At 30.6% G+C, this 22,299-nt stretch overlaps 3 protein-coding genes and 1 long non-coding RNA gene across 6 annotated transcripts in view; 1 reads left to right on the top strand and 3 right to left on the bottom strand.

Annotated features, from left to right (window-relative positions):
- LOC107864509 overlaps positions 1 to 9,397 on the top strand; it is an 18,600-nt gene extending 9,203 nt beyond the window's left edge. The window contains exon 4 of one of the 2 annotated variants that reach the window (XR_007053338.1): positions 8,845 to 8,865. Coding sequence is in view for 1 of the 2 variants with exons in the window: in XM_047408922.1 (XP_047264878.1) it covers positions 8,845 to 8,919 (75 nt within the window). In the remaining variant the exon portion in view is untranslated. Of the gene's footprint in view, positions 1 to 8,844 lie in introns of both variants that reach the window. The other variant, XM_047408922.1, reaches the window with a different exon arrangement.
- LOC107864510 (protein NETWORKED 3A-like) lies at positions 7 to 3,258 on the bottom strand. The gene is made up of 2 exons (XM_047408924.1): positions 2,420 to 3,258; positions 7 to 405 (listed from the first exon to the last, which is right to left on the bottom strand). Exons 1-2 carry the CDS (start codon positions 2,472 to 2,474, stop codon positions 206 to 208), a joined length of 255 nt encoding a protein of 84 aa, XP_047264880.1. The 5' UTR covers positions 2,475 to 3,258; the 3' UTR covers positions 7 to 205.
- Positions 8,327 to 11,606, bottom strand: LOC107866578. Of its 2 annotated transcripts, none has more exons than XR_001672992.2 (5): positions 11,457 to 11,606; positions 10,709 to 10,833; positions 10,547 to 10,628; positions 9,413 to 9,722; positions 8,327 to 8,564 (listed from the first exon to the last, which is right to left on the bottom strand). It is a non-coding gene; the product is annotated as an uncharacterized LOC107866578 (long non-coding RNA). The 2 variants fall into 2 exon arrangements; XR_001672993.2 differs by having other exon boundaries at positions 10,709 to 10,763; positions 11,457 to 11,602.
- Positions 11,607 to 20,838: 9,232 nt separating this feature from the next.
- The window catches only part of LOC107864508 (dehydrogenase/reductase SDR family member FEY-like), a 6,564-nt gene continuing 5,103 nt past the window's right edge, over positions 20,839 to 22,299 (bottom strand). The window contains exon 3 of the mRNA XM_047408085.1: positions 20,839 to 21,011. Within this exon, the coding sequence (XP_047264041.1) occupies positions 20,839 to 21,011 (173 nt within the window). The remainder of the gene's footprint in view (positions 21,012 to 22,299) is intronic.

The following is a 22,299-nucleotide window of genomic DNA, read 5'->3' as shown; positions in this document are numbered from 1 at the left end:
CTTTCCACTTGATTGAGCTCATCCAAAACGAAATCATAGTCCACATTGCTGATCACTAAGTCAGCAACTATCATTTCAACATCAATTTTGTTTTGTGTTGAAGGTGGAAAGGAAGGCTGATATGACAATGAACTCTCTGCATCAGAATCAATTGACTTAGTGGTGGAATTGTCTTCCTCATTACAGTAACCATTCTCATTGTAACTTAGTGGTGGAATTGGGGAAGAGTATCGACGATGATTATGGTTCTTGGCAAGTGCTTGGCAGTAGCGATGTACAATTCTTGAAGCAAAGCCAAGAGCTGTGGTCTTTGCTGGTAATAGGCATCGGCGCGTTCTGCAAAACTATCAGAAGTGTCTTTCTCTGGGATTTTAAGAGCCACCTTCTTCATCTTCTCATCCAAATCTAAAGAAAACAAAAACCCCCAAATTCAAATAGAATTAAATAAATGTCAGTGATATGATTCACTTGACAGTAGAACATTTTGAAATTTGAATTGCATAGGCACGTTGCTTTCATCTTTAGCCCATATCTTTGCCCATGTCTAGATAGTGACAAATTTTGGAGGTACATGAAAATGAAATCACTAGTTTTGACTATTGCATCACTAGCTTGAATAAAACTACTATTTTCAAGGTCCTACAACTAATAATTGTACTTTCCACGAATTTAAGAACATCACAACTACATTCAGTCTCAATTGCCACCAAATGATAAAGAGAGAAGATTAGAACATGTATAATATAGCAGTAAGATGTATACTATATGTATAATAATCCAGGTGTATAAATCCAGCAAATGATTCGAACAAGTTTTATTTCTTTGAACAGGAATTGACTAATTAATCAACAGTACAATAAAACTCCATTCTAGTTTACAAATTCCCTTTCAAATGCTTTCATTTGGAATATTCATTAAAGCAAAAGAAGATGCACAATAGAATTTTTATGATGTATTCAAATAAAACCAAAATGGAGTTATCTAAAAAAAATAATTCAAATTCACTCCAGAAATTTTATGAGATCCTGTAACCTATTAATTCCTTTAAAAGAAGTGCACAAATATTTATTTTAAACCAGAGATAGGTAAAAAGACCACCATGTTACCCCTTATTTTCTTTTTATTTTGGTCTGATAAATAAGCATAAGTTATTACAACTTTCCATCAATTTATGTGAACAATTTCCTTAAGCAGTATGTATTCATAACAAGTCAAAAAGATCTCATATTATCTTGTGAACCCACCAAGCACATGATTTTTCATACTTAGAATTAGAAAAAAAAAACAAGATTTTAAATAGCGTTGGATTCTAGTATCCAAAAAGAAAACTGGTTGTTCTGATTCAGCAAAAGGATTAAAAGCTACTACACTAAGGTTCACAAAAAAAAAAAAAAAAAGCAGAAAAAGATTCTGTAAAGAAAGCAAAAAATCATTTTCATTCTGCAACACGGCATCTTACAAAAGTAAATATATATATATATATATATATATATATATTTCTCCCCCTAAAATTTTTAAGTATTCAAAATTTAAAAAACTTGGAAAAAAGTTAATGTTAAGATTCTCAAGGCTTTTAAGGTAGAAACTGCAAGAGACATAAATAGGAAAAGGACAGTATTTTTTTGAAATTAACTTTCTGATTTTATATCATATTACATGAGAAAGAAAGTGACATTTCATATCAGTATACCCTTCCAAAAGAAAGGTAAACACAATATTACTCATTTTCCTAGAGAAAGAAATGTTCACATCACCTTATAAAATAATGGACCCAATAAACACACATACACACACACCCCTACAATCAATACCTTGAAATTTCAACTTATGTTCTTACACTACCATTCCAACAATTAAATAGACTATGGTACAATTTTAACTTACTTGCATTATACAAAATAAAATCTTGAAAATTCGAACATCATGATTATAAAAAAGTGAAATTGTAAAATTGAAGAAATGGTTTTTGTGTATATGGAGAAATTCACTACCACGAAATCGAATGCCACAACAAAAGTTCGAGTCAACTAGTTTATACCTTAATTAATTTCATGACATATTAGCTACCTAACACCATTAGGGTGATAGATAACTTTATTCATCCAAACTTGGACTAATTAAGAAAAATTACCTAGTGACTTTTGTGTCTACTTAAATTTGAACCTGAAGTCTAATGATGTTCAACACACATCGATCACTATAATTGGATACACAAAAATTGTATCTTTAATTAAGTGAAGAAGAATAAAGGGGCATACCTAGTATATAAAAAAAAACTATAATACTCCAAGAATTATATACATCATTAACTCTAATATTTGTTGCTAGTGGGAGGTGACAGGTACGGATAAGTTGGCCGAGACACCACGGTTATAAAAAAGGGTTAAAAAGAAAAAGCATAGATATATGAATGATTTACCCAGTAACAGTGCAAAGAAGCCAAGAGGGTCTACTGAAGCTTCTCCTTTTTGCATAATTTGAAGAACCCATTGTTGAAGATGGACTTAATGGCTTCTTCTCTGCCTTCAGTTTTGCCTTCATATCAACAAGCAAAATAGGGGCCTACATTTACATTATTCGAAAAAAAAAAAAAAAGCCTTCACATCAGAAACTAATTTAATTTTCCATTTATCAACTCTTTCATCAATTAATGATAAGCACATTGCGAATATTACATAGAGAAACTGAAGCTCTGTTGCAGTTTCCATGAAAACATGGATTTACCCAAAGAATATATAGATATGTACAGTACACTTGATGATCAAATATAACAGAGTAAAATAAAGCTGAGGGAGTATGATTTAATGCAGATAACCAGATTTATGAGATCATGAAAACAACTTAAGATACAAATATTATCATTAAACGCCACTTTTAATCTACCACTTTAACAACGACAACAAGAAAGTATAGTCCCACAACGATTTGATTTCTTTTAGCCAATAAGAAGTGGCCACGTGTTGCAGCCGTATTCGTGCATTTCATGTAGCAGAGTTGATGGACAGATTAATTAATTGGTCTAAGTAGCTTTTTCTTAGATCAACAGCCTACTACTAACTGACTACGAACATCTCAAAAGTTCATTTAATTAGGAAATTTTGAATACTGAAATCATTCAATTTTATTTTTTATCAATAAAATTACTCAACTAAAGAGTTTTAGTGAGCATTTGACCATGAAAATAAAAAAAAAAATTGAATTGAAGTTGGAGTTGTGTTTGTCCATTAATATAATTAAAATTGTTTTTGAATTTTTGTGAGAGAGAAAGATGAAAAAAAAGTAAAAATATTTTTTTCTTGTTTTTTACTTTTACAAATACAATTTGACATAAAGTGAAAATTATTTTTAAAAAAAATAAAAAATTATGGTTAAACGGGCTCTTATTTTTCAAATTTTGGCATTTAAAAGAAAATTAACAAGACAAGATAAGTTTTAGTACAGTAATATTTTTTATACGAGGTAAACATGGACTCGACAATGCATAAATTAAAGAAATTCATGAACAACCTAAAAGAATGAGAATAATTAAATTAATTTTGGATAGACTTTTAGTTTAAAAAAATTTAAATTATGAACATTTTAGATTACAATTCAATTTTTTCTTAAAGCAAATAAATAATGTTATGAGAAATGTTAGATAACAAAATTTTAATTTTATAAGTTATCGCAAACTATAGATGACAACCTAGTGTTTGTTTATTAGATCAAGAAATATATAAACAAATATTAGGTTCGATTGTGTTGTTATCTACAATAATAATCTTTTAACTGTTATACTTGCATAAATTTTTAAAATATATATATATATATATATATATAAATTGGGGCATAAATCAATTGACAATTGTAATTTAAAGTACGATAGAAGATATTAAAATAAAAACTTTTTAAGCAAAAATCAGAGAGACGAAAAATATCACAATAGATACATAGACATATTTGGCTATGGAATCCATGCAGACTTATGGCAAAAGAGTAAAAACATAATAGATGCATTTGAACCAAATAGGCAATATTGATGGCTTTGGGACTATAGAATAGTCTTGTTAATGTATTTACATTTCATCTTACGTTGGTATATTTACACTAATTGTCTTTTAGTTATTTTTGGAGGTTTGTATTTTCACGGCCTAAAAATAATATGTTTTGTCATGTTGAATTTTTTAAAAGAAAAATTGATTTGAGTGATTTTGAAAGATAAACACTCTAAGTTGATTGGTTTTATTTTTCCATGTTATATAAATTTCATAGTTGAGTTACATTTTGAAATTTAACTCTAATTAGTTTCAACTTGTATAGCATGAGATTATTAATAAAAAGAATTTGTTTGACTTTGATTAGAAATGAAATTTAGAAAAGTGAAAAAGAAGTTTTGAGTATTTAGTTTTAAATTAAAGATATGTAGAATGTAGAAAAATATATTTTTAAATTTATGACTCTAACTATATTACGCTAAAAATTGTCATATAAGTTATCAAAAAAATGAGTTATTCTTTCTTGAAATCAATTAAATAGAAAAGAAAGACAAATAAACTAAAACAAAAAAATAGCAAAAGTGTCTCTTGTCGTGATTTCTTTTTTATTTTTCAAAAATTTGTATTTAAAGTCGTTAATTAAAACATCCGATCTCTAGCCCTTGTAGTTTTTATGAGCGTGTGACCAAATCGATCATTGTTCTTTTATGAGGAATTTCAATAAATAGCGGTAGTTTAGTGTTTATGGATAAAATATAGTGATAATTTAGCTACTTACCAAATGTAGAAATAATTTTAAATTTTGTTGTATTAGTCATACATCTTTTTAAACTCGTGGGCTTTATTAGTAGTACAGATTTGAAAGTCATGTTATGGCATTGATACAACTTGTAATTCATATTTTATTAGTGATATAACAATTTTATTTTCATTTGTAATATAAGAAATTTGTTGTATTTGTTCGATTAATTTTATTATACCTATTCACTTAACTTTGTTGTATCAACAGTTTCTCTAATTTGTTGGATATACAAAATTAGGGCAAATTGCTCTATCTATGTATATATTTTTTGAATACATGTATCATGTATGTATCATTCATATCACCGTCAGAAAAATTGTCTAATCATTTCCATAAATTATATCTCAAATCAAAAACATTCTTGATAGTACAACATATATAACTATAACTTTAAAAATCGCTAGATTTACATATAAATCATAAATTCCTAAAAGCGATACATTAATAATAATTTTAGAGAGCTTTTAATCTATTTTGTTAGTGTGAATTAATCGATTAATTAATTAATTAAAATTTAATAATCTTAAGCCAAAAGGATGAACGAATCAACTAATTAAAATTGCACCTTGTTCAACATAGAAGCTTTTCCATAAATATTATTTTTGTGAGAACGGGAAGAGAAGCTTTTGGTGATTCTTGAATATCTGGAGGAGGAGGCGCCTCCATTGATTTTGGAAGATCTGAAGAGGAAAAAAATGACTCATTTAATAAAATTTTTAGTGTAGTTGTGTTTGATAAAAGTTTAACTGTCATTATAAAAAGTAATTAGATGGCTTAATAATTAGGTAATTATCTCTTGTTTTAATATAAACGATTGAATTCATAATCGTTGTCTTAAAGAAATCTATATGTCTCAGATTTTGCATTTTGGTCAACTTAAGTAAGTATTTGGTGATACGATTTGGAGCTCAAATTAAAAGTTTTGAATTCAAAATGAGAGTTTGCTTATGAATTTTGAATAAAAGTTTTACTTCAATTTCAAATTCTAAATTCTTCCAAAAAAATCAGGATTTTAAATTTTAAGTTGATGTTAATTTTTAAAATATCAAATTTGTCCCAAAAGTTTACATTCTTTAAAAAATACCCCCCCCCCCCCCCCCCCCCCCCCAAAAAAATAATTATGCTCCATGTGAAGAGATTATTCGTATGGGGAAGATTAAACTAAAAATAGCTAGTTACTACTCTCGTTCAATTAATGGATTAGTGAATTTTCGTAAAATTGTATAAATTATCATTTTTTCATGATAATAAGATAACTTAAGAAATTCAAAATACATGTTTAAACAAAAATTTAATTTTAAATTAACCTATTTCAAATTAGTGATTTCAAATAATAGAAATCATGTCAAAAGGGTTACTTAAACGGAGCTCTAAAATGGTCCATTTCTCTAAGGGGTCGTTTGATAGGGTACATTAGGAGAAAAGTAAATTACATAAATCTCGGATAGTTTCAGCAAAATTACATAAAATCCTGAATAGTTTGCTAACTACATCTTATCCCGGAATTTCGAATTGGTGATACATATGTTAAGCACTGATACATATGGACTAGTGATACATATAGCATATGTATCACTAGTAAATATGAAATCCGAAATTTTATGTAATTTTTAAAATATTAAGGGATAGCGTGCAATATGGTTTCTTAAATATGAGATTTGTGTAATTTTTCCTTAGGAGAAATAGTTCATTTATTATGTGTGGTATTATTTAGTATTACGTTTAGTAGGATTTTGGATCTATGTATAACTAATACATGCATCAGTTATTTGCTCTACTTGGTATTGTAGGATGTATAACTAATACCTTTCATTTGGTGGTATTAGTAATACATAGTAGGATTTAATACCATCAGCTAATATATGTAAAGACAAAAATATCCCTCAAAATATCAAAATATTTAAGCAATTTTTTTTATTTTCTTGATTTTATTTTTTATTTGTATTAATAAATTTATTTAATTAAATTAGCTTACAAATTTTATTATTTAGGGAGAGTTGTCTGTTGCTAATTAAAATACAATATCAATCGATAATACTTGAAATATGAGTTGTTTAGCTTTTTTTTCTTTTTTAAGAAGGGGAGAGGGAGGGGGCTTACTATCGACTTTTATTTCATCACCAAAAGTAAAAATTACAAAGCAATAAGGTTAACAGAACCTGCTTAAAGTAGGAGGGATCACCTCATGCAACTCTACGGACTCTTATTTTTAATTGAAATTTGACATTTTGTGAGTGAGTCAATTTATTAAGACGATTATTTACCCGCAAATAATTTAAGTGGGGATATAAAAAATACTTAATTCTTAAGAACAAGTAACAGAGCTTTGAAAAGAAAATACACAAAGATATAAGAAAAAAGGACATGGGATGACCATTTTAAAAAATCTCCCTAAGAATCTTCATGAGCTCTATGGAGTTACCTTGAAGAGTTCCTATGTTGCAAGACTCAGTTCTTAATCTAGAGGCTCCTTTATCCCACCTAATCTTACGACCCCTCGCCCCCGATCCCTAACTTGACCCTAGACTGGACCCCACCCCAACACCAAACTCAAACCTCGACCTCACCCTGGGCCTCGATCCCGACCCCAAACTATGAAATGACCGTGACATTGACCACCACCGCCATTACTTAATAAGAGGAAAAAAAATAAGAAGGCGCGCAAATAGATAAGGCTAACAAGACACAATAGTAACGAGTGAAATAACAGGAAATAATAAACAAAACAATTATAATACGAAGTGCTAATATTTTGCATTCTAGTTGAAAAAAACAAAACAAATTATTGCGGGGTGGGTTTATGCTGGGTTCAAAATAGCAAAATTATGTTCTACTGGGAAGGGTGGATTGAAGTTTTTGTGGGTTTGCCCACAACCGCTCCACTTTCCATCCCTACATTCTCACCTTAATTTTATGTATAAATAACATAAATACCAACTCTTTTAGAAGTAATTACACTCTCTCCCATCTTTTTAATTACTTTACTCTCTCCTTATTAATATACATAACATAGCCGATATATACATAGCATTCTATGTATATATTGAAATTTTTGTAATATGTTTAAGGAGTTGAAATTTTTTGTAATATTGAAATTTATATTGTGCATTTATCTAATTTTTACCATTACTCTAACTATGGTAACTAATTGTAGTTTGATGTAAATATGTAATATGAATAAGAAGTGAAATTAAAAAACTAAGTCACATAAAGTGATAATCGTCCTCTCCTTTTGTTATCTGTATGTATAATCTCTCTGTGATGCTACTTTATTTTGACCAATCCAACATACTTAAAAAATTCAGAAGTATAATTAAAAAGCTTGCATCTTTTTTCGCAAAATTAGTTGACATCACTTCCTACCATTGGTTATTCATTTGGTTCCGGAAGTTCATTTATGCCACTTCATTAACATTAAATAAAATTATGTTAATTTCGAGTTAACCGTAAAGGCTCATTGAATGAGAAATGGTGATTCGGTTTTAGATCATTTGCACCCTCATCGTATTAAAAAAAAAGGGGGACAGATACCAAATGTACAGAGCAGAAATATCGTAAATGTCTAACCTCAGGCTCAGTACTAGCCATACTTTCGCCCTCTCGTGAATTCAGTTTCTGCTATAATATACAAGCTAGTGAACATATATCCAGAAATAATCATAGGATTAGCAGGTACAGTTACAAATGCAACATAGGAGGCTACGAGGTGCAAATCCGTGAGAAGCTCCTCTCTTCAGTAAGCTCAACGCAGAATATGTATCATCTTTAATCAAAGATTTAGCTGTATCCTGTAAAAGTGAGTGGAAGTCGAGTCTCATGAGAATACTTGTCAGAGATTGGTAAAGTTACTTTAAGGAGTGGAAAAAGAAGGAAAACTCTGGAAACCTAGTAGGCCTTTACAGGAGAAAATGGCAAGTGAAAAGTTTAACGCAGTGATATTAGTTTGCTGATATGAACTTCATTGCACTAATTCCAACGAACATTACCAATTTTTTAATTTTTAACTTCATTGCACTAATTCCAACGAACATTACCAATTTTTTAATTTTTTTTTCTTTTTCAAATTAGCTGTTCTCATTAGAAGTCAAGAATGATGATTGTGCTGCATCTCCAGCTACAAAGACAAAGTCAAGTTCGTGCTAAAGAATCACTCCCAGCTTTTCTAAAGAATAACTTACACAACGTCGTTGCAAAATCAACTTCCACATTGAGATTCCAAACATAAGAGTCTAAATATTTGTAATTGGGATTCGAGCATCAGAAAAAGTTACTTCCAAGGTATATCACGGATGCAAGAATACAAAACGGAAGAAAAAGGCAACCCGTGCACAAGAGGACGTTTATTATTTTCACTTTCTCATATTTTCATCAATTAATCAAAGGTATCCTAGTGAGAAATACAGATATAAAGGTTTAGCACATTGAATAGCCAGATATGGGAATTATTTCTACAACCAATAAAGAAAAAGGTATGGGCCAACAGAATGCATTCAGACACCAAACAAGGGAAACCTATTTAACAAAAGCAATTTACAATTTTATAAACAGAGAATGGATACTGTTCAACGAAAATCTTATTGCCACACCATACTTTAAAAAATGGAGATGTGAATAAGATACATAAAAGATAACCTACCAAAATCCGCCTCTCAATATCATATGTTCCAAGCATCCCCAGTATAGTAGGTTTGAAATCACCAAATTCCTGCGTCTCATTATCTGAAAGAAGCTTTAATATGATCCTTGGGAGGCATACATATCCTATCATTCCTTCAACAATCTCTTTGATAAACGCAGAGATCAATTTCCTGAGGATGTGAGCGTTCCTATGAGATTTTGACACCTTCCATTGAATTTTGCAAGCCGTCTCGCCTTCTTGCGCACGTTCTTCATCCTTATATCTTATTATACTAAGATCATGTGAATCCACCAAAGGCTCACAAAAACTGTACAAGGAATTAAAAGAGGGAATCAACAAGCAGGTGATGCAGATGATTTTTTAAAATAAAGTAAATGTACTTTTAGAAGATCTCAGATCAAACAAACATATACAGAGTATACTTATTTTGATGAGAATAATACTTGTAGATGGAAAGTTATTTAATTTGGGAACATGTGGAACTTTGAAAAATGTAAGCTTTTCCAGTTCTACAAGGTGTTTTATTGAATTGAATTTCTAGTATATGCAGAACATCAAGTATTTAGAAAAGTTAAAGAGCTTGTTCTATTTTCAATTTAAGTGAAATAGCTAAACAGGGAGATTCCTAATTAAGGATCTTGTGAACTCATAAACGTACTAAGATGCAACAATTGATTAGGGAAACTAAGACCAGAATCATTATTGACACCTATAATTATTAGTATTCATGATATAATAAATTACTATTTTCTTGATTCAGCAAAAATCTGTTGGCTGTTATCTCAAGTAGTCATGCCGGCTGCAATCTCCAGTAGACGTTTATTTCTAGACTGGAGTTCATTACAGTTTCTTAGTGAATACGTACCCCAGTCTACTAACATGTCGATAATTTCACATTAAGTTGGAGATCATTGTTCAGGAAGTGCATAGCCCAATACCAACAGGAATACAAACCTATGGAAGTAAGTGAAATATGACACTAAATATTTCAAGTGACCTAAAGGGAAGCAGTTGCCTCTAGAATGGTTTTGAGTGTGGTAAGTTTATTGACACTAGAATTTGAAGTGTTGCTATTGTGAAACTGGGCGAACATGGATAGTAAAGGTAAACAAATAAAGGCAATTGGCTTACGAATCAAGCAATTGAAACCACGGGGGCTATTCCTCTGGCACAGTCCAATACAAGTGCGCAAAATCTCTAGTATGTCAGTGACCTGCAACAAGATCAGATGTTGAAGCACTAGACCTAACAAGACAAATCATATCATGAAAGAGGATATTAGACGGAAAATACCTCTTTCTTGCTTAAAATAGCTTTGAAATGTTCCGGAGCCGTATCACAACGTTCACTTTCAACAGCAGTATCAAGCAGGATGAATTTTTCATTGAGTGACGATAATAGACAGCTTACTCTAACAACTTTTTCATAAATAATATTTTTCAAATGAAAAAAATAGTATTTATCATCTAAAATTAATTAAGTAATAATTTAAATCTTCAAAATTTTTCGTCATAAGCGAAGTCATTTTCCCTCAAAAAGAGGAAAATGGATTATCTTGAAAAATATTTTTTCTAATATTTTACCATAACCAAACAAGGGAAAGTAGAAAAACATTTTTCCATCGTACCAAACACACCCAAAGAAGATCAACTAAGACACCCTTTGATTGTAAATCTTTTCAAACAAATCACTTACTAGTAGCTAAGTAATTGATATAATACCAAAATAATTCCTTCTTGTGAAAAGAGTATTAAACAACTAATAATGAAAGATTCATGTTGTGCTTGAATTAACACAGCAAAGAACTGAGCATATTAAAAAAAAAAAAAGAATTATTAAAGCTTTAAAAGAAGATAAGTTTTTAACAATAGTCAAATGATTTTCTCAATAAATCTTTGCATATCAAAAGAGAGTAATCAAATAAAAGAAAAGGATGAGGATTCAAATAACATAAGTCTTAGGCAAATCAGAAAGGCAAGACTCTGTGCCTAAATTCTCTGGAAACTATAGCATCTGAACAAAAATAAACTAGGATTATTACCTTTTTCTGGGCAGCCAACTGGAACAATGAGTTCACGACGAAACTTCACCACTCACCTTAACTTGAGAACAACAAGAAAAATACAATTTGAGCTAGAATTCTCACAACTCTAAGGATGGGGACTGAAGTCCAAAATTCTAGCTGAGTAAAGAGAATTTTAGTCTTTTTTGTTGAGGAAAAAAACTATCCTCAAAATAGTGAAGGGGGGGGGGGGGGGGGGTTAACATAGAAACCCAAAATTTCAATTCTTTAGAAATTTGTGATGCGGGATAGGTAAATTAAAGGACATTTGGGAATTTACTAAGGAATTTCAAATTAAGGATAAGATTTGAGCTGACAAAAGTCGTACAAATTCGTACTGATTTGAGAATTTTTGAAAATAAAAAATCCAAAATAAATGAATAATTATTGGGAGAACAACCTAGAAGCTTCTAATCGTACTAGAATGCGTGCTTATCACACATATATGTACGGAGAAAAGGTGAATACGGAGGGAGCTTGGCTGATTTGAGGCATCGTTTAGTGTTTTGAAGGTTGTCGTTTAATTGTTATTGTGTTTCTATGAATGAAAAAGATGAAGAGAACAGGGGTGTATATGGTATGGTTTGGGACTGAGATCGGTCCTTACCATTGAAAGTGAATGGAACAACTTGTATTGGCTGGCCAGATGGTCTAGCAATTCACTTAAAAGTCTTTCGTTTTACACAATAACTCAAGTTCGAAACTCAACAGCAACACATCTTTATTGCTCCTATTTTTTTCAAGTACATGTTATGCACCATATTGTTGTTTTCTATGTTTCCCCTTCAAATATGTGTGTGTGTATATATATATATATATATAGATAGATAGATATAAGTCACTCCGTATACCAGAAAAACTTCTAAACATGGTATCAGAGCCTCGAAACTTTCATAGTAATTAAGTAAATGATGTAAAATATTCAGCATGGGTATAAAGTTTTCCCAATATTTTTACCACAACCAAATAAGGCAAAATAGAAAAACATTTTCCATCATACCAAACACACCCAAAGAAGATCAAGTAAGACACCCTTCGATAGTAAATCTTTTCAAAAAAATCACTTACTGGTAGCTAAGTAATTGACATAATACCAAAATAATTCCTTCTTGTGAAAAGGGTATTAGACAACTAATAATGAAAGATTCATGTTGTGCTTGAATTAACACAGCAAAGAACTGAGCATATTTAAAAAAAAAAAATTATTAAAGTTTTAAAAGAAAATAAGTTTTTAGCAATAGTCAAATGATTTTCTCAATAAATCTTTGCATACCAAAGACAGAGTAATCAAATAAAAGAAAAGGATCAGGATTCAAGTAACATAAGCTATAGACAAATAAAAAAAGCAACACTCTGTGCCTAAATTCTCTAGAAACTATAGCATCTGAACAAAAATAAACTAGAATTTTTACCCTTTTTTGGGTAGCCAACAGGAACAATGAGTTGACGATGAAACTTCACCACTCACCTTGACTTGAGAACAACAAGAAAAATACGATTTAAGCTAGAATTCTCACAACTCTAAGGTTGGGGATTGAAGTCCGAAATTCTAGCTGAGTAAAGAGAATTTTAGTCCTTTTTGTTGAGGAAAAAGCTATCCTCAAAATACTGAAAGGGAGGGTTTAACATAGAACCCCCAAATTTCAATTCGTTAGAAATTTGTGATGCGGGATAGGTAAATTCAAGGGCATTTTGGGGATTTACTAAGGAATTTCAAATTAAGGATAAGATTTGAGCTGGCCAAATTCGTACGAATTCGTACTGATTTGAGAATTTTTTGTAAATAATAAATCCAAAATAAATGAATAATTATTGGGAGAACAACCTAGAAGCTTCTAATCATACTAGAATTCACGCTTAGCACACGTATATGTACGGAGAAAAGGTGAAGACGGAGGGAGCTTGGCTGATTTGAGGCGTCGTTTGGCGTTCTGAAGGTTGTCGTTTGATTGTTGTTGTGTATCTATGAATGAAAAAGATGAAGAGAACAGGGCTGATTTGAGGCGGCGTTTGGCCTGAGGTCGGTCATTACCATTAAAAGTGAATGGAATAACTTGTGTTGGCTGGCCAGATGGTCTAGCAATCCACTTAAAAGCCTTTCGCTTTACCTAATAACTCAATTTCGAAACTCAACAGCAATACATCTTTATTGCTCCTCCTTTTTCCAAGTACATATTTTTATTGCTCCTCCTTTTTTTCAAGTACATATCTTTATTGCTCCTTTTTTTTTCAAGTATATGTTATGCATCATATTGTTGTTTTCTATGTTTCCCCTTCAAATGTGCATATATATATATATATAGGAGCAGGATCTGTCAGACGGGGGTAAGCCACTCCGTCTACCAGACTAACTTCTAAACATGGTATCAGAGCCTCGAAACTTTTATAGTAACAAGTAAGTGATATGAAATATTTAGCATGGGTGTGAAGTTTTTAACAAAAATGGATCTGGATAAGTTAGTACGAAAAGTACTAAACTTGCAGAGGTAGATTTACCTCAACATATGGATTTATTAAATAAATGGACTATTCCAAAAGTTGATATAAAAACCTTTTTTGAATATGGCTTTTTCAATAAGTTTAAATATAAACAGATAATTAAAACCACTGAGAAATCCATTGCTTTGAATGCCGATGAACAAACTATAAAGCTATTTAATAAACGAGATATTGATATGTTTAAACGACAGTATAGTTTCATGCATATTGATTTTGTGTAAATTGTTTTTAAACCATTAACTTTGAAAGGGCTTCCTGAGACAATCCTAGTTATATTACGCGATGCTAGAAATTTAAATTTTAGACAATCTCTGATGGGATCTATTGAATCTACTCTGGCTTATGGTTCGGTATATTTTAATACTCGTCCAAATTTAGAATTGTCTTTGACTGATGAAAATATTATTGATGCTTTAACTTTAAATGTAAAAACTCATGGCTATAATTATGCGCCTGGATCTGAACTTATATGTTTATCTTATCGTATCTATTATCGACTATTATCTACATTAAATTCTAGATGTAAATTGATTGAAGATGCTTCTGATTATACTATGCTTATTGAAACAAATTTTGCAAAATCCAAGGTCACTACACGGAGACCTATCAGATGGGATGAAATTAATTTCCCAAAAACATGGATTTTAAATTCAGTCATTTCTCCAAAACAACTTGCGGAAGATGTGACTAACTCAGAGTTAACTCGTGTAACTCAAACCACTGACGGAAGAATTTGTCTTCAATTTGATGATAATTCTACAATTTATAATCGAAATTCCTTTTCTATGCCTAGATTATTACCTGCTATACATCATATATCTCCCATCGAACCAGTTTATGGTCCAGCTAGGAATCGTGCAGTATCTTTACATACTATTGATTCTGTATCTATATCTACTCCTACTAGATTAGTAGAAAAAATAAAAATCAATCCTAAAACAAATATTGTTCAAGATAATGATAATACTTATGATAAGGATAATCCAATTCCTTCAGAAATGAAGTTTGACGTTAACAGTGTTTAATGAAAATCCTCAAACGGATTTTAGACAATGTTTAATATGATTCCTCATCAAATTGATTTTAGTCCTAGTTCCTAGGCAAGAAGTTATATTAAAAAAGAATTTTTTAATAAAAAATGAAACCAATTTAGAATTTGGTTCTTTGAAAATTATAGTCGAGATGAATTAAATAATATTTCTCAAGAATTTCATGAAATGTGTGCATTGTATAATCAAATTGTGTACTTTGTGTTGTGGTTTATAACCACATATTTGCCATTATATGTTAAGGTGTTGGTAAGATCTTATCAAGATGCAAGTGGTAATATTCTTCAAACTATTTATCCTCCCAAATCACCTTTTATATTGCCTAATAATACTGGTATTAGTTATTCTGCATTTCCAAAATTCATTGATAATGAAGTCGGTAAAATAACTGTTGCAGAGATAAATAAGTTGATTGCTCAAAATAATTATCTGAGCCTTTATGTAAAAATTTTTGGTGAACATATTTCTTCTTTTGATAAAAAAAACTTGATGAATTAATTGGTATGGTAAAAAAGATTAGTGTTAGTCCAAAAACATATAATATTGCTTCCACTTCAAAAAATAAATCAGAAGATTTGACAACTAAACCTTATATTCAAAGACCACTTGATATTGAGGGATTTGAAAAATTATCTCATATGGAAAAATTAGAACAAATGCTTGATTAGAAGTTTTCAAAATTAAACATTAAACCCATTGATTTGTCCAATGAATTTGCCAATATACAAAAAATTGAAAATATTTTTGTTGAAATTGTCAACTCTACTCCTGATATGGGTACTGCAAACTACTTAAAGCTCAATAAGCTCAGGGGAATAGTAAGAAAACAACCGAGAAAAAAATATGTTGATATACCTCGAATGACTGCAAATTACTATCTGCATCCAACTCCTCAAGATGTTCTGATAGAGAAAAGAGATTGGAATCAGACTAATACATCTTATAGTGGAGATGCAATTTATGAATAGAACCTGGATGGGCCTGAGAGGCAGTTATCTATCTTTGTTCACTGTATGTTAATGTATTCCACTATTGCAAAAGCTACGGCATCTTCCCAGAATAAGTCAAGACGTACGAATACAGCTGTTTGTAAAATGATTGTTGCTGGGTTTACTGGCCAAATTCGTGGCTGGTGGGACAATTATTTAGATGAGGAAGAAAGAACAAAAATCTTTATAGCTAAGAGTTCCACTCCCGCTAAATATAACCTAGGAAAAGAGTTACCAGTGGGTAGAGAAGATGTTGTTTATACCCTTATGCTCACTATTAGATGTAGGACTCTAGAAGAATTTAGGTGGTACAAACACACCTTTTTAAGTCGGGTTATGGATTTACAAAAAATAGTTTACAATATTGGAAGACTAAGTTCATAGACGGTCTTCCTCCTTTATTTGTTGAAAGGGTTAGAAAGGGACTTAGGGGTTCCAATGTTGATATACCGTTGAAAGATTATATCCATGGTCAGCTAATAACATCCTGTACTGAGGAAGGTTTAGCCTTATGTAATGAGTTAAAATTGGCTAGACAAATTAAGCTTGATAAGCTTAAAGAAAATTCCAATGAGGAGATTTTTGTAAATAATTTGGTATAGATAAACCAGCGTCTACTTCAAAAGAACGAAGATATTCAAAAACTGACAAAACATACAGGAAAAAGAGATATAGACAGAGATCAAAAGAAGAGAGAGAAACTCGTAAAGACCATCGTAGGTCTACTAGATTTACAAAAAATAGGTCTAAACTTGATCTCACCAAAATAAAGTGTTATAGGTGTAATAACTTTGGGCACATTACTCCAAAGTGAAAGCTTTAAAAGCTTAAGTTTTTAGGTCTTGCTAATGAAATTCATGATCAAATATATGGTTTATTATACACTTCTGGTTCTGAGTCTGATTATAATTGTACTCTGATAATAATTATCAAAATGCTTGTCCTGATTGTAATGGTGATAATTGCACTTGTAATGAAATGTTTTATAGATTACAATCATAGTTTGAAGATTTAGACTTAAATGCTCAAACACTCACTGCTGATGATGTTTTTGAATTATTAAAAGAAGTTAATCATTAATTTCGCTACTAAAAAAATCTGCTGATAGCATCCCTGGCACTTCAAAAGTTTCTCAAGGGACGCAGGTTATCGTTGATACTGATTATTACATGCCTTATTCTTTAGTCGAGGTTAATAGACGCCTTGCTATAAGTAAATTTTCCAGGAAAGACACTTCTTTCAATGATTTAAAAATTGAGGTTGATAACCTAAAAAAAGAGATTATATCTCTGAAACAAAATCAAATTATTTGTGATCATAGAATTACAAAAATTAAAGAAAATGCTTCTCACCATGATATTTCTTCTAGTTCTCGAGGGAAGGAAAAAATGTTAGAAACAAAAAAAGAGGACAATGATATTGTCCATGTTCAAGAACTTGATATAAAAAATGATTTTTTTTTGTGTATGATGCAAATTGTTACAGCCCATAAATGATATATAAATTGTACTATATTGATTAATAATGAACTTCTATAACTAATGTTGCCATGATTGATAGTGGTGCTGATGTTAGTTGCATTCAAGAAGGTTTAATTCCAACCAGATATTATCATAAGACTACACATATTGTTAGGTCTGCAGCTGGTCATACTCTTGATATTAATTATAAATTGCCTAATGCGCATATTTGTCGAGATAAGATTTGCATTCCGCATTTCTTATTTTCGACAAAAAATCAATTATATCCTCCAATTGTTCTTCGAACACCATTTATAAATGCAATTTATCCTTACACTTATTTTGATGCTAAAGGATTTACTGCTACCTATAAAAACAAGAAAATATCCTACCCCTTTATTACAGATCTTGTATCTAGGGATATTAATGTCCTAATTGATATGAAGCAAAAATAGGTTAATTTTCTACAACTAGAAATGTTCAGTATGAATATTAATAATACCATGAAATTTGATAAAATACAGGAGAAAATGAAATTGATCTTTGAAAATATGGTTATTGATGTATGTGATGATCACCCAAATGCTTTTTGGAATCGCAAAGAGCATATTGTTACTCTTTCTTACGAAGATAATTTTCGCGAAAGAAAAATTCCGACCAAATCTTGACCCTGCTAAATGAACACAAAGTTAGTTGAATTCTGTAAAAAAAAAATTGATAATCTCTTGCAAAGGGGTCTTATAAAATCTTCGAAATTCACTTGGTCCTGTATTTTATGTTAACAATGCTGCTGAAAAAGAATGAGGTATGCCAAGACTTATAATTAATTATAAAACTCTTAATAAAGTTTTAAAATGAATTAGGTATCCAATACCTAATAAAAGGGATTTGCTCTCCAGATTATTTGATGCAAATATATTTTCAAAATTTGATTTGAAATTTGGTTATTAGCAAATCCAGATTTTTAAATAACACACTTATAGAACTGCTTTTAGTGTTCCTTTTAGACAATGTGAATGGAATGTAATGCCATTTGATTTGAAAAATTCTCCTTCTGAATTTCAAAAAATCATGAATGATATATTCAATCCATACATGGATTTTATACTAGTTTATATTGATGATATTCTTGTATTTTCAAAAACTTTAGAATTACATTTTAAACATCTGGATATATTCAAAAAATCTGTGTTACAAAATGGCTTGATCATTTCCAAATCAAAAATATACTTATTTCAAACTAATATTCGATTTTTAGGACATAATATCTGTCAAGGGACTATCGAACCTACACAAAGGGCTTTAGACTTTTCTGAAAAAAATTTCGATGTCATAACCGATAAAACTCAATTGCAAAGATTCTTAAGGAGTCTTAATTAGATTTCCCCTTTTTATCAAAATCTGTCTCGTGATTTAGCCCCTTTATATGATAGGCAAAAAAGGGATCACAAAGAACCCTGGACTAATTATCATACTAATCTGGTAAAAATGATTAAAAAACGTGTCAAGACGTTACCTTGTGCAACCTTAGCTAATCCTGCTTGGTTAAAAATAGTTGAGACTGATGCTTTAAATATTGGTTATGGTGGAATACTTAAAAAAGTAAATCCCCATAATAATATTGAGTGTTTTGTTAGGTTTCATTCAGGAATATAGTCTGAAGTCAGAATAAATACGCAATTGTGGCTTATGAAATGTTGACTATTGTCAAGTGTGTTTTAAAATTCCAAGATGATTTATATGATCAGAAATTTATTGTTAGAATTGATGCTCAATCAGTTAAATATATGTTTGATAAAGACTTTGAACATGCTGCTTCTAATTTAATTTTTGCACATTGGTAAGCTCAATTAGCCCTTTTTTATTTCGAAATACAATACAAGAAAGGTAGTGAAAATTCTTTATCTGACTTCTTGTTTAGGGAATATTTGGATGATTTAATGAATTTTTATACTTACTTTCTTTCTGAAATATAATAATTACTATTATTAAATGTATTCCTCTAAATGAAGATATTCATTATATTATAATAGAAAAAATCATTTATGACATGATAGAAAAATATTTATTTCTTCCTAATTTTGAAGCAATACGCGATGAAATTGATTGATATGATGTTGATTTATATGACTAATCTTTTATGCAGTATGACTACGGATCCACCCTAACAAATAGTTAGAGGTCGAGGAAGAGGCCGAAGCCAAGGAGGAAGATACTCTTCCTCTGGGGGAAGATACTCCCCATCATCATCATATGCCTCATCTTCATCTAATTTCCCAATATAGCAAAGGGGAAATATTAGCTTAATAAATGCAAGGATTCCGTAAATTGCAGAATCTTCTTCAAAGGATGAAAAACTCAGCACATAAGCAGTTCGATCCATCCAGAAGATATTCCGGAGGATCATCCTTTATATGAGTAATTGCATTCTTTTATAAATGCAAAGTAAGCAGATTTGTTTGCTTCAATTGTTAAAGAAAACTCCGCCGATAGGCAACAATATGAAAAACTAGAAAATCGAGAGCTAATAGTTCTCGTAGAAAATTTTGAAATATGCAAACAAAATGATCCTTGAAAACTCCTCCACAAATATTTATTGGCTAACCTTTATTTTACAGGGGAATCATATAAAATCAGAGCATTTTATGAAATGATATTACAATCCACTGGGAGTGTAGAATTACAACATCACCAAATTGATGATTCAACCCCAGATGTTCATGGATATTCAAAGATTGTTATTAAAAAATTGATTTCAATAGCAGACTGGGGCACGACTTCCATGTCAGAAAAGGCTATGATGATGAAAGGATCAAAAATCTCTTTTACATATTGGGACTATATCAAGGCCTTTACTCAGACCTTATATTATAACAATATCAAACATAAGCATACTTTGTTCTTGAAGGTTTGTTCTAAAGTATTTGAAGAGTCAATTCCTAACTGGTTATATAATGGTGGTCATATCATGGCCCCACAATTCAAATTCTGCCATAAGAATATTTAAAGCTCTATAAAAGATGGACCAAGGTATCACCATTTCTAACGGATTTATATCATTCAGATCATGTATGTAACCCCGATAAAATTGATCAGATGTATTTTTTATAGAATTCTCCATCCCTTGAATATATAAATGGAGTGTTGAATTCGGATACACAAAAGAACAAATACCATGACTCTATAGGGTATTTTATAACAACTTTTGAGAAAAGTTGACAAAAAAAGACCCGTTCACTAAATTGCCACATGGACGAGATCTAATCGAATCCATTAATAAGAAAATCCATGAATATTCGACCATTCCTCAAAAGAATGTTATTGAAGATAAAAATCTCAGATATATTTTCAGACGAATTTCTGTTCATGAAGGGGATGAAGTAGAAATGATTGAACAATATTTGGAAGAGGTTCGAAGAAATCTTATGAAAACAGTTGAACAATACTCAGATCCTTCCACGAAAATTATTACAAGTGAAGAAACAGCTGAAGATATTTCAGATTCCCAGCCACTTACTTCAGAAAATATTTTAAACACTGAAGAAATTAAAAAAATAAAAGAATTGCTCCACCAACTCAAAAGAGGAAAAGACAAGATATAACCCAGATACTATTACTATGCTTGTTTTATATATATAGGATCCATATGTGGGACCTTGAAACAGTAAAAATACTATGCACAAGGACCCAAATGTGGGACCCATAAGTACTTTGCACAGATATTTTTTTTCTATATATAGGCGCCTCATTTGTTAGGGAGGCAACAGGTTTTTCAAGTCTCTCTTTCTCTCTCTAGGTCTTCTCTTTCTCTCTCCAATCCCAGTGCTCCTCCTTCTCTCTTTTTCTCTTGTATATTATTCGAAGGTTTAAATAAAAGACGGCAGATAGCTGCCGTTAATTACTATTCCGGCCTTGCATCCGGCCAAGTTTAAGGTATTTATCCGGCCTTTCTTCTGACGTACTTTTAATACTTCTTCTTCTATTCCAGACGTGATTATGTCCGGCTAAAAACTTCTCATACCTATATTGAAGATCTAACTTCTTTTACTTGAAAACTACGAAAGATCCAGACTTTATCAAAATATGAAAAAATTTCTTTATAGTTTCTTGACTTGGTTCCAAAATGATGGTACAGTCAAGTTTAATATGTCTTATGTAGGTTTTATCTCAGTGACTACATCTAGTAAGTTGTACCTCTTTAGCCCGTTAAAGATAAAGAAAAATAAGGCGACTTTTGCACAGTCAGAACTTCTAGACACATGAGTTCAACACAAGAATATTAAATATTTGACATGCCCTTTGTTTTGGTAAAAGATTAATTCTCCATCCAGTCAATAACCTAACTGAAATTATTTTATATTTCGGTTGGTTCTTTGGTATGTGTGTGTATATATATATATGTAAAAATTTTCTATTTAGTAGTCATTTATTTTTAGATTTTTTCTTTTATGTATTGTGGACTTTTTTTTACGTATATTTTATTTTATTTTATAATACAAGCTTCCCTTCAATTTCAAAAGGTAGATATTCTATATCTTATACTGTATAATGTTTATTTTACTTTTATTTTTTGATTATTGACTTATTTTTTATTTGAAATATTAGTAATTTAAAATTTGACATAGGCTTAAATTAAACTTTTCCTGTAGCAACCATCTAGCAAACAAATCTCCCGAATTTCATATTTTTCGAAAACTTTCTATTATTGTTCAAAATATAAAAATGCATTGAATTCAAGTACGATGGATAACACACTTATGTCATTTTAAATTTAATTAATGATGTTCAATAATATTAAAATTTTGCTTATAAAATAGGCAAAATG

The sequence above is a fragment of the Capsicum annuum genome, chromosome 3 (assembly GCF_002878395.1).
Source record: "Capsicum annuum cultivar UCD-10X-F1 chromosome 3, UCD10Xv1.1, whole genome shotgun sequence".
In the NCBI taxonomy this organism is placed as follows: Eukaryota; Viridiplantae; Streptophyta; class Magnoliopsida; order Solanales; family Solanaceae; genus Capsicum; species Capsicum annuum.
This window is presented reverse-complemented; position numbering and strand designations above follow the sequence as displayed.